Source organism: Phytophthora cinnamomi (assembly GCF_018691715.1).
Source record: "Phytophthora cinnamomi strain GKB4 chromosome Unknown Contig0, whole genome shotgun sequence".
Taxonomy (NCBI): Eukaryota; Oomycota; class Peronosporomycetes; order Peronosporales; family Peronosporaceae; genus Phytophthora; species Phytophthora cinnamomi.
In genome coordinates, this window is record NW_027150933.1 from 1203038 (window position 1) to 1215683 (window position 12646).

At 55.4% G+C, this 12646-nt stretch overlaps 2 protein-coding genes across 2 annotated transcripts; both read left to right on the forward strand.

The window, feature by feature from the left end:
• Positions 1-473: 473 nt before the first annotated feature.
• Positions 474-2052, forward strand: IUM83_01939 (Retrovirus Polyprotein; the record flags this gene model as incomplete). Its single annotated transcript, XM_067925832.1, has 2 exons — positions 474-1107; positions 1187-2052. 2 exons carry the CDS (start codon positions 474-476, stop codon positions 2050-2052), a joined length of 1500 nt encoding a protein of 499 aa, XP_067800659.1.
• Positions 2053-2698: 646 nt separating this feature from the next.
• IUM83_01940 (uncharacterized protein) lies at positions 2699-5875 on the forward strand (the record flags this gene model as incomplete). Its single annotated transcript, XM_067925833.1, has 3 exons — positions 2699-3021; positions 5072-5738; positions 5837-5875. 3 exons carry the CDS (start codon positions 2699-2701, stop codon positions 5873-5875), a joined length of 1029 nt encoding a protein of 342 aa, XP_067800860.1.
• Between the last annotated feature and the right edge of the window lie 6771 nt (positions 5876-12646).

Sequence of the window (12646 nt, forward strand, 5' to 3'; positions counted from 1 at the left end):
TATGCGCGCTGGCGTCGTGCCGAGGGACATGGAGCACGGCTAGCGCACTTGTGCCGTCGCTCCGAGTCCGCTGTATATTGCATGTAAACCGGAACGCTTGCGGGGAGCAGCCTAAAGACCTACCGGGGTTGCGGTCGCCGATAATCGCTCTCTCCTCACTGTCCCTATCCCTGTCGTCAACGGTGGACGAAGGGCCAGCTAACGCTGGAGACTCCCATGAAGTCATGCTCCCGTTCTAGGCGAGGCTCAGCTCCAGGAGGTGTCAACTGAGTAGTCTAGAGTAATGGTATCTGTCCCCGCGTGGGATATGCCGACATGGTGGTCAGTACACGGGCTAACCGTGCAGGGATCGTGAGATTCTTGCGGGTCTAGCGTCGAGAGGGTGGACCCCGCAGCGGAAACGGAAACGAAAACGAAAACGAAACGATGAACGAGTATGATTAATTGATGTGTTACTGTGGTGTCTAGCGGACATGATGACGACAAACGAATCGGCGAGAGACGAGCGTGCGCAACGCCGCGCAGCCTCGGCGGAGCGAGCCACGGCGGCGGCGGCTGAAGCGGCCAAGAGGCAGCACACGACGGCTGTCACCTTGGTGACTGGGGATGGCGGCACCGTCATGCTGTCGACGGACGAGATTAGGCGCGCGTCGGGCGACACGCCGACGGCGACGACGATCGGGCAATCGGGCGGCGGAACCTCGGCAGGAGGAGATGCTGCCGGCTCTGATAGCGGACAACGAACGTTGAGAGGAAGCCGTGGATCAGACGGCGACTCTCATGCGAGTGGCGTTCAGCGTGGGCCGGGCGGTGGCAACGCCGGCACCAACGTGGACACGCCGAGGGGAACCGACACGAGCGCGGAGGCGACCATCAGCACGCCGCTGACTGGGAGTCGAGGAGACGCAGCTGGGACTGGTGGTGACGGCGGTCCTGGTGGTGCTGGAACTGGGCGTGGACCAGCGACACCGGTCACGACGACGATGAGTGGGGCGGAGCCAGCGCGACCGATCATCGTGCGCGAGAAGGCGAAGTCCCTCAAGCTCACGAAGTTCAAGGGCCTGGACGATGCCGGTCACGATGTGGCTCAAGACTGTGCGGGCCGAGGTCCGGCGGCAGGTGGTGACCATGGGCATTGAGTGGCGCGACAAGCAGTTGTATCACGAGGTGGCGTCGAACTTGGAAGGCGAGGTGCAACGCTGGTTTGCGACCGTTATGGAGTCGGTACCGGAGTCGGAGGAGAACATCAACACGTTGGCCGACATGCTCCGCGCCAAGTACATGACGCAGCGCACGGGGCCGGAGGTGGTCGATCTCCTCAACGCGCGGCGTCAGATGCGCGGAGAGAGACTGGTCGAGTACGCGCAGTCTCTACGGGAGATTGGTGAGCGCGGCGACGTAGGCGAAGATTGGCTCGTGAATGCCTTCTTGAAAGGAATGAGCAGCAGCGAGGGAGCGACGCACGTGCGCGGACATCGTCCACGAACGTTGGATGAGGCCGTGAACATGGCGGTGCCACACGTAGGCGAGTACGGTGAGGGCTATGGTGTTGGCTTGGACTCGGCAATGGCGCGCTGGGACGAGCGCGAGGCCACGAACGGGCGCGGGCCCTTGACAGCGTCGGCGTCGGTGACAGCGCCGAGCAGCAAGGAGCAGTCGGGATTGGTCGGCAACTTCGGGAGTGTGGTGAGCGGGTACGGCCCGATGTGGGGCACGACCGCGAGGCCACCAAGGTACGACACCTCGGGGCGACCGGTGCTGTCCGGTAAAGCCAGTGCGACGGAGTGGTGGCGGGCGATACCGCCAGGATTTGAACTGGTACCCGCTGGTACAAGCGCTGCCCGGGGCGGAGGTTCGAAGATTCAAACGACGAGTGGCGGAGAACGCGGCAAGCGGCCTGGAGGCGGTGATCAGAACGCCAGGCAGCGAGCCAAGGCGTTAAAGGTCGAAGGTCAGCACGACGCGACCGTGTACGGCACGCGAGATGCCACACAGGATGAGGTGTTCGAGACGCGTGAAGGGCGCCTTCAACGGTACCATGAACGGCGTTAGCAGAGGGCACCACGGGCACCGTTCGTGCCGCGCCCTGGCACCAAGTACCACTACTGCAACAAGGAGGGGCACTTCGTCCGGGATTGCAACGTGAAGAAGGCGGACCTCGCCGAGGTGTACGGGCGGAACGGGTCAGGAACGAGCAAGCAGCCGGGAAACGGACAGCGAGCGTAAGGGACCCGGCCTTGAAGCTCGCTGATCCGGACCCGGGAAAGCAGATTGAAGACGAGCGGTGCACAACCCACCAACAAGGCTGGCCCAACGCCATGAAACGGAAGACAAAGAGACGGAGCCACGGTCAGAACGCGAGGCGGCACCAGACCAAGGCTCAAGGGCGGCAGGTGACGTTTGCAGCTGGGGATGGCGAAGGGCGACCAGCCCGAGCTGTTTCCAGCAGCACCGTGACTCACGAGACGGTATCGAGGCGCCAGGAGATGTTCAGCGCAGGGGATGGTGCAGCAAGACTCTCCGCGGTGACTACTGGCGGCCGTCAACACGGGCGCGAACGACGGATGCGAGGCGGCGCTAGTGACGAAGCTGGCATTGGACTAGGCGACGGCAGCGAAGCGAGCGCACTCGAGGGCGTGGGCGACGACGCGGTGGTCGACGTGCACATGAAGAAAGAGGAAGGCGCGCTCAGGCGACGATGCCAAGGACGACGAGAAGCAGAAGCAGCAACGGCGACGAGAAGCCGATACAGCGCGAGAGGCACGGCTTGCGCGGCGCCGTGCTGCACGTGACGAGCAGGAGGCCCCAGAAGCCGAGGAAGTGGGTCCAGACGACGATCAAGGGCTACATGGCGGTGTACGTGCCGAAGTACGAAGGCGTAGTGCCGGTGACGAAGCCACGAGGGAAGTCGGTGAGCGAGAGCGACAAGCGGTCGGGCAAGGACGGCCGACAACCGAGCCGCACGACGAAGTCCGAGGCGATGGCCACGGCACTGAACGAGATGGTGCAAGTGCAGTTACGGTGGGAGCGGTCGAAATGCGCCAGGGACGAGGGCGTCGGCGACAGCCAGCACCACTGCCAGAGTTGTTGCAGGTGGCCACGGCAGGCTACATTGTTGAACGGGCGAGGCGACGCGTGCGTAATCGCGCCGGACGCTATGTATTGGAGCATCAAGTGGAGTACAGTACTCGACGGGGTGGACCGATGGGCAAGCGTTGGCTCACGGCCCAACAGTTCGAAGAGCTGCTGGATAACGGCAAGATCGAGGACGATCTAGCAGCCGGGGATGGCGTGTAGTAGTAGGGATTTTCTCGTGGCCAAGCTCCACGACGGTGACCCGGGTGATGACGGGCGAACGGTGATCGACTTGACAGCGTCACCATGACGAGAGGACGGTGACGAAGGAGTGAACGAGCAGTCAGTTGGTGGCGGATGCAAGCCAGCGGGCTGGTGCCACAAGCGCGAGGGATCTAGAAGGGAGGCAGAGGGTCGCCATTGAAGCTGGGCGACTCGGGAAGATCGCAAGGAGAGACGACACGGCTAGGACGAACGACGTGCAGTATGCGGAGAAGGAGAGGCGACGAGGAAGAACCTATGAGCGGCTGAAAGACAGCGTGAGGTGAGTAGGTTAGCAAGGACACCGTAGCAAGTAGGATAGGCGCGGATCGGGGGGGCTTCGGTAGATAGGAGGGTGCGGCCTTGCGGACTGGCAAGCCTGGCCCTCAGTTCTGGATTTAGTGCGGGAAGAGCATTAACGACGAACTAATCTAAGCTACTTGGTGTCGGACGCGGAGTTAGTGTTGCTACCTATCGGGAATTGGGGTACGGCGGCACTGCACGAGGTACGCTGTTCGGGGTTACGTATGCGCGTGGTAGAGCAGTAGGGTGGTGAGGACCGCGGAGAGAAACCGCGGGGGCTTCGACGTCAGTATGCGCGCTGGCGTCGTGCCGAGGGACATGGAGCACGGCTAGCGCACTTGTGCCGTCGCTCCGAGTCCGCTGTATATTGCATGTAAACCGGAACGCTTGCGGGGAGCAGCCTAAAGACCTACCGGGGTTGCGGTCGCCGATAATCGCTCTCTCCTCACTGTCCCTATCCCTGTCGTCAACGGTGGACGAAGCGCCAGCTAACGCTGGAGACTCCCATGAAGTCATGCTCCCGTTCTAGGCGAGGCTCAGCTCCAGGAGGTGTCAACTGAGTAGTCTAGAGTAATGGTATCTGTCCCCGCGTGGGATATGCCGACACTATCACGCAAAAGCACTATTTTTTTTAGCCTCAGTAAGGAATAGTATACTGCTTTTAGTGGCAGTAAATAGATCCGACGTTTCTGATATTTCGAATCGCCACCGCCATTTTATTTTTTACATTAGGCTTCTATACCAAGCTGCAGTAAAGAAAAGGATAAGCTTGGCGTGCAATTAATTGCATCCTTCCTACATAAATTATGCTTTTTTGTAAGTCTCTCTAACCTAACAGAATGGGTTTATCGCTTGTTGGTGTGGTTGGGACTCCTAAGATCATGTACATGTAGATTAGGATAATTGCTTACGGGTGGGATGATTGGAGGATGGTATAGTGTGAGAAATAGGCACGATCTTCCCACAAGTAGACTGGCATCACGAACACCAGGAAGTTTATTGGGTTAGCTAGGTACGAGATCTCCCGATCTCGATTGTGAGCGTTAGCACATAGTGCAGGCAGGGCACGTGCCCATTAGGACCAGAATTCAAAAGTGAGGCAGTCGAGATAAGGCGGCATCGGCGAACGGTCAGAAGTGGTCCCGAAAACAGCTTCGCCAATCCTCGAAGTAAACGATAATCGAACACATCCAAATTAAGTTAGACGATAAGAAGTGAGAAAGCGGTGTGGAAGGATCGTTTTTAGCATGCATTTTCTAGGTATAACCTAGTACAATAGATTATACCTAAACCTACTTCAAGTATTACCTAGACACTATTAACGGCACGCGTGGCGCCCAGGTTTTACGCTTCAGGTATTATACAGGTATGCATACATGTATTGTCCAGGGGGAAGGTGTCTCGTTTTTCATTACCGTCATTTTTCTTTTAGCCTGACAGCCACCAATTCGGTGGAGCGGCATCAAGCCACGTGGCACTCATCGCGTCGTCCACGAAGAGCCGGAGGCTCCACAGCTATGGCGCGCACGCTCAAAATGGCACAAATCAAGGCCCAGATGGCCGAGCAAGCTCGTCAAGAGGAGGATGCCCGCCAGCAGGTAGCTTCTGCGCGTACAAAACCGCAGAAATCCGAAGCTTTGGCGCGTGCACGCGAGACTCGTGCAGGACTTGTTGGACTTCATGCGCCTGCTTCAACATCGCAAAGTGACGATGGTGATATAGAAGAGAAGGACACAGGGGAGGAAGACGCGGGGGAAGAGGACGTGGAGGAGGCGGAGGAGGAAGACGCGGAGGAAGAGGACGCGGAGGAAGGGGCCGTCGAAGAAGAGGACGCACACACGGAGTGTCCGTTTCAGATGCTTGCCCAAGTCAGCAAGCGACGTGATGGAACGTGGTGTATCATGATGAAGCGTGAAATCTACCATCACAACCATCCCGTCTTCGAAGATATCTACCTGTCTTATCCAGGTATACGCCAGGTTCCGGATGACCCGCCTCTGATGCCTGGGATTCAATTGCTCGTAGAGGCTGAGGCTGGAACGTCAAGCGTGTACAACTATATTCGCGAGAACTCAAATCATCGTGTCAACATGGATGACGTGCGTAATCTTATCACAAGGATGCGCGAGCAAGGCAAGTTATGTACAACCGAACACGGTGAATACTGTGCTGACTATTGTTTGTGCCGTTTGAGTAGGTGTTCAGCTATCGGATGACGATGCCGTTGTTGAAATGATCGTGATTTTCAATTTAAAGTCCCCTCTAAATGTGTCGTCGGTTCACGAGAGTGCGCAAGGTGACACTGGTGTTATTTCATTCACAAGTGGTCACATGCGGGCAATGCTGGACAACTTCGCCGAGGTGCGACAAATAGATTGTACGCACCAGACCAACCAGTGAGTTTCGTTACATGTACATGTTTTTTCCATGTTTGGATCGTTAATTGACCAGGTTTTGATTTGATTAGGTACAACTATCAGCTACTCTCTATTGTTGCTATGGACCCGTATGGCTGCGGACAACCTGTGCAATATTCGCTCATCGAGACAAATGGGGGGTGGCATGTGGGCAAGTGTTTGGATCACTTCAAGCGCGCAAACGAGCACTGGCGCTTTGTCCGCATTGTCATCGTTGACAAAGATCTGCGTGAAGTTGAAGTTATTCGCAAGAAGTTGCCAGAGGCCCGCGTATTGTATTGCCACTTTCATGTGATCAAACGGCTGCATGGCACAATTCGAAGGTCTAGCCGATACGGCGTCTCTGAGCCTGAGATTTTGGGGCAGATGAAGCACACCATCACGTATATGACTTACGCAAGAACTCAAGAAGACTCTCAACTGCACTGTGATGAATTTGAAAGTCTCGCTGGTAGCAAAGGCCGCACGGAGCTGTGGGAGTAGTTCGATAAAAACCGGAATGCTTGTCGGGAGATGTGGGTGATGACGTATCGTGTGGATCTGCCTCACTTCGGCAACCACACAAACAACCAGGTAGAGAGCTTGTTTGGGAAAGTGAAATGATATTTCAAGGGGTACCTCACGATGCGCGCAAGTTTGAAGTTGCTCTTAACCTACCAATGTCGAATGGAAGAAGAATACAAGGCTAAGGTGGAGATGCCAGGTACATTTCGAGATGCGAAGTATCCCGATGAGATAAATAATGTGCTGGGGATGACTACACGGTGGGTGGCTACCGCCGTCAAAACACAATTTGACATCGCAGCAGACCATGATATTGCTGGGAACTTCGCATTCAAAGACAACGGAGCTACGATCATTACCGTACAACGAGGTGACCACGGGTACCCCCTGGAAAAGGATGGCTGGCTATGTGACTGCGAATTCACTCAGACAATGAAACTACCTTGCCGACATGTGATGGCATCCAGGAAGTCTTGTGGCGACCCTCTCGTCATTCCGTTCTCTGCAATCTCTCCTCGATGAGTCCAGGTTTTGGCCATGTTTTGTCTATGTATTGTCCATGTATTTTCTTTTATTCCAGGTTTTGACCAGGTTTCTGCCATGGTTGCGTATGTAGGTGGTTCGAACAAAGTCGATTATCTCCAGAGGAGTTGTCGGAGGTAGCGGAGCCGTTTGTGGCTAAGATATACAAAGCAGATCGACGCTTTGCCGGTCGTATGACTTAGGCAGAGAAATATCGCCACGCACAGCAATCCTTTGGTCGAATTAGTGGTGAACTCGCCCGGTTTGGAGATGACAATTTTGAAACTGCTCTGCCTGAGCTGGATAAGTGGTGACACAATTTGCGAAAGGGGAGGGGTTTCCTGGAGTAGCCTGCATCCGGTAATAAAGACAATTCCGGTGGTGGTGGTAATGGCGAGGGGGGGGGGGATGCAAGCGCTGGTGATGGGACAGGTGGCGAGGCCGCACCTGGTGCAAGTAGCAACAAAGATGAAGCAAATGATGGGAAAGCGTCTGGCGATGAGCCACCTACCCAGCCAGCGGCTCCAACTACTCAGACGGCAAGAACCCGTGACAATTCTGCCTTCAACCCCAAGATTAAGCTCAGTGGTAGTACCAAGCGAGTCGGAAGGACTCGTTTGAACCGCGCGGAGATGAAAGAAAAGGCAAAGAATGCCCTAAAAGAGTACAACAACGGCACCAAACTGCGGGCTTTGTTGCGAAAAAACGACGTGTGTGAAGTGGTCTCAACTTTTGTCGCTATTACGCCTGGTGTTAAGGAGGTCAGCTCGTTTCTAGCTGCATTTCAAGTGAAAGCAAATGGGGACAGGAAGCCGACGAAGTGGCGAATCGACAGCGAATATGTGCCTGATAGAATCCGATTCCGACTTCCAGAGTCGGTGGTTGACACCGCTTTAGATGAGCTAAAAGCAGGACTAGCGAAAAAGGAGGAGATTGAGGTTGACAGTGATGGTGATAGCCCGAACGCTGTTCCATTTGTGGTCGCTATTGAAAAGGTCGGTCAATTCACGAGACAGCAGCTAGAAGCAATGAAATGGTTGTGGAATTTGCAAGCCAAGTGTCGAGATGCTGTCATTTGTTGCACATGGCTGAACCGCGAAGTGATGGCTGTTGTGGACGACCCCGCTACTTCCACAGGAATATTTACTAAGATTTTGGAGACATGGCCGTTTACGCCACTACATGGGTTTGGCTTTGATCTATCATATGCCGATCTGTACTGTTTTCGAGGCTCTGCTGGCTAAATGACGATGCTACTCGAGCTTTCACAGTGTTTTTAGCTGGTTACAAGAACGATTTGACGGTGTCTATTCCCCCCAAATCAAAGCGTGGAGTTGGACAACAAACAAATAAGCCGAAAACCATTCTCCCAGCAAAAACGTTGGATGAAATTACTCGAGGAGTTGACGAGCACCCATTTGTGCTACTACCAGTTAATTTGGAGACGTACACTGGGGATGTATCGTTGTAGATCGGGCCGCAAAGCAAGTGAAGACTTATGACAGCATGGGTGGCAAGCGGCACAGCAAGAGGCTGGAGAAAATGGCAGATGAAATAGTTGGCGTGGTCGGCACGGAGATTTTTAGTGCTGCTGTTGTGAAGGATCCAATCCAGAACGATTGCGACAGTTGTGGTGTATTCGTGTGCCGTTTCTTTTGGATCTGCGTTTACAGCAACGCGCCTAGTGATGGATCGGCGTTGGGTTTGTTAGCTGCGCTGGGAAATGCTGCATGCGGTTTTGAAGAAGGATCATCACTAGTTGGGAGAGCAAGCTAGCGGCAGTGCATGTGCAGCTAATATCCTCAATACATGGACATTACCTGGATGACATATGGTAAATACCTTTAAAGGAGCAATATACCAATACTTCCAGCCGACATCCCGCATTGCGTCCGACAGGGGATTGTGGTGATCACTTCGCGTTTTGATCTAATAGCGTCCATATGGATTTCCCAGGTATTTATACCTGGAGAATGCCTGGATCAGTATCTGAACGATAATTGGTTGCTGTCGCACCGATAAAGCGTGACCGCCATCATTTCCAATTTTGGTCAAGTCCCGCACACATGAGTTTCCCAGGTTTCAGATCTGGGTAATACCTGGGCCGGTAATTTTCGCTCTCCTCGCAGATATCTTACATCTGATTCCAGGCATCGAGGGTAAAACCTGTAATAAACTTGTAATAAACCTGCATAGCACCTGGATAATCAGATTTCTGAGTATTTTATTAATCTGGGAAACCTGGACGCTAAGGTCGTCCGACTATTAATACTATACGTAGATAAAAGATCTTTTAATTAATATCGCGTTCTCACTTCTTATACCTTTATATCGTCTAACTTAGTTTTTCGGTTGCTGATTAAAATCAGGGAAGATTAGTACGACAGGAGGTAAAAAAAACACAATGGGGTGTGATTGCCGATTGAGATCTTGTAACAGGCCAGGTGTGCCCGTCACTAGCTTACACGTAGCGTGAGGGAGCTTAGGTTCAGACTAGGAATTAAGAAGACCAAGTACTCAGTCTTGGTGAAAAATCAACTCTGTTTATTTTAGAGTCAGGGCGGCTGCCCTTGGTCTCCTGCGAACCATTCAAATACAGGTCAGCACCTAATTGGGTGAAATGGGGTCTGGCTCCCCCTATTTCAACCAATCAGACGATGCCGTATCAGCACACGCGAGACGTGTGCTGAGTCACCTCCTTATGTAAATTCAACCAACCTACTTATGTAACTGGGGCCCATTACATTCCCCCTTTTAAAGTTGCGCTTACGCAACATAAGCACAAGCACACATTTCCCTAAGATACACCCGAAGAACACCGGAGAAGCCTGACGCGGGGGAGGAACGGCGCTCGCTCTACCGAGCGACATACGACGATGGAGACGCAGCAAGCTGGCATACATCAAGCCACCTCATCGGCGCACACGCCGATGTAGAGCACGGAACCTGAAGAAGCGTCGGGGCCGCAGAATCCGCGCGACGCCAATGGGGGACGAGCTGGCGCCGTGGAACTTGTTCGACTTGTCGGGCGCTGAGCGCCCCGACACGCTGGACACCATGGAGGATCACTTTCGTCGCTTCCGCGCGACGCAACGCAAGGGCATCGAGGGATTCTCGCACGAGGCTCTTCAGCTTTAGTTCTCGTGGTATGTGTTCTCCCGGTGTTGCTCGAGCAGCTAATCGAGGCGGCGCTCAGGGGAGCCGTTCGCACTGGAGCCGCTCTTCGCTTCGTGTTCTCTGTCGCCAGGTCGCTGGCGTTTTCGTTCTCGTTCGCCGAGGGGCACGCCTCGGGATCACTCGCAGACTCGAGCGCTTTCTCGTACTCGCGAATAACGTCTGGAACATCGCGGAGGAGGTTGGCGCGATCCTCCCACGTATCATCTTCAGCAGGAGAACCGAACCAGCGTACCCGATACTTACGCGCAGCTGGGACTGCGTTGCCACCGGATCGATGATCACGAGCGCGGCCTCGTGTGACAGGGGGATCTTCGTGAGCCACAATATGGTCGACAATACAGCGGAGTTCGCCCGCCGAATCAACAATCGGCGGTGGTCCCTCACGACGGTACTGCGCCCGGTTGGCCGGGCGTGGGCGAATGTGTTTATGCTTTGAATCGGTCGTGGGACGCTCAGGAAGATGCTGAGAGAGCGGTGGATCGCCCCTGGCGTGCTGAGCGCGTGGCGACCGAGCTCCGGCAGCCCAATCGCGAGTTGCTGACGCGTCTGCGGAACTTGGAGGGTCGCGTCTTCGGGCGGCTCAATCTGGGACACGTCCGCGCGAGTAGGCGCCTGGTTCAGATGGCTCGATTGCTCGTGAGGCACGTCGGGCTGGGTGCCCGACGCACGTTCCACCAAGGGTTCCTGGTGAATCGAACCCGTGATCTTGGCCAGCCGGTAACGCTTGAGGCGCCCGACGTAGAACGTTGGGTGGAGGCGCAACGAGGACGGGATGGCCAGCGTGTATGCATCGCCAATGGGCTTCAAGATCTTGAAGGGGCCGATGAAGCGTGGTGCAAGTTTGTTTGCACCGAGGTTTGTCACGGCGGAGGGTCGGATACCTTCAGCAGACAGTAACACACGAGCGCCCGTGCGAAATGAATCCTTGGTTTTCGCCCATGTTTGTCTGCGTTCGCTTTCTGCTTGTGCACTGTCGCTTGCAGTGCATCTCGCACAAACCGTGTGATAGCTTGTCGTTGTAGCACAAATTCCGAAACCGCTGCGTGATCAGCGGGGTTCGCCGAAAGCTTCGGCGCATAGTTGGTTACTGCGTCGTCTGATGGATGCGCTGTCGAATGGCCAGCGGGGTCAATCAAAGTACGTTCCGTCCAGTAAGTGAGTAGAGTCGCCGCGTTGCGCGGTGCGGCGAGGGCTTTCTTCACTTGGGCGCGCGTCACAGCATCAGCGATCGATGCACTCGAAGATGAGTGTCGCGTCACCGGCGTCGCAGCCAGTGTTTGTCCCGCCGGCGTCTCTGTCGGCGGTAAGTTCACAGCGGCAGCTCCTCCCCCACCAAAAGTGGAGGTACGTGATCCCATGGGAGGCCCAACGCAAGCATAGCGGGGACGCGCGGGTGCTGCGCGGAGTTAATGAAGAATGGAGTCAGACCCGTCAACGAGTGCTCAGCGTTGTTCAAGGCGAACTCGACCAACGGCAGAATGCACTCCAGCTCGGGAATGATGTCGCGTAGCTCCGGAACACGTCTTCAACGACGCGGTTGACACGCTCAGTCTGACCATCCGTCTCCGGATGTGCCGCGGTCGACATCGTCAGCTTTGTACCAAGGCATTCGAAGAGCTTGGACCAGAACGTAGCGGTGAAGCGGGGGTCTCGATCGGAGACGATCGATTCAGGCAACCCATGGTGTCTAAACACCGGATGCAGGAAGAGCACCGCGGTTTCTTCCGCAGTGACGGTGTCGGACACTGGTGTGAGGTGGGCCATCTTACTGAACCGGTCCACGAACACGAGGACCCCGGTGCGCCCCTGCTCATCGGGAGGTAGTCCGAAGACAAAGTCCATCGACACCGAGCGCCACACCTCGGTGGGGATTGGGAGTGGGCGCAGTGGGGCCTGTGAGGACGGCGACGGCTTCACTCGCTGGCAGATTTCACAAGTGCGCACTCACTTGCGTACCCACTTGTACAAGTGTGGCCAGTAGAAATCTCGCGCCACCGCCGCGAAAGTCTTTTCGCGTCCCAAGTGACCTCCGACAGGTGCATCATGATACTCGTGGATGATCCGCGCACGAAGGTCTCCGTCGTTCGGTACCATGATTCTCGGGGCATCGAAGTGGTCGATGGCGTACATCAGTAGAAAGCCATCGAGACTATAACGCTCGATGTGACTGCGAATTGAGCGCGATAGAGTCTTCCGTGTCGCACCGACGGGTGAGCGAAGGTGTCACGATGGCAGCATATTGTGCGTCGTATTCATACGCGGTTGTGATCTCCTCTCGCAACGACATCGCAGGGGTGACACTCGTCAGGTAGAAGTTTGACGCCACACATGTCGAGCACGAGTATTCGTCCTCATCGTCAGGTGTCAGACGCCCAAGTCCCTCGCGT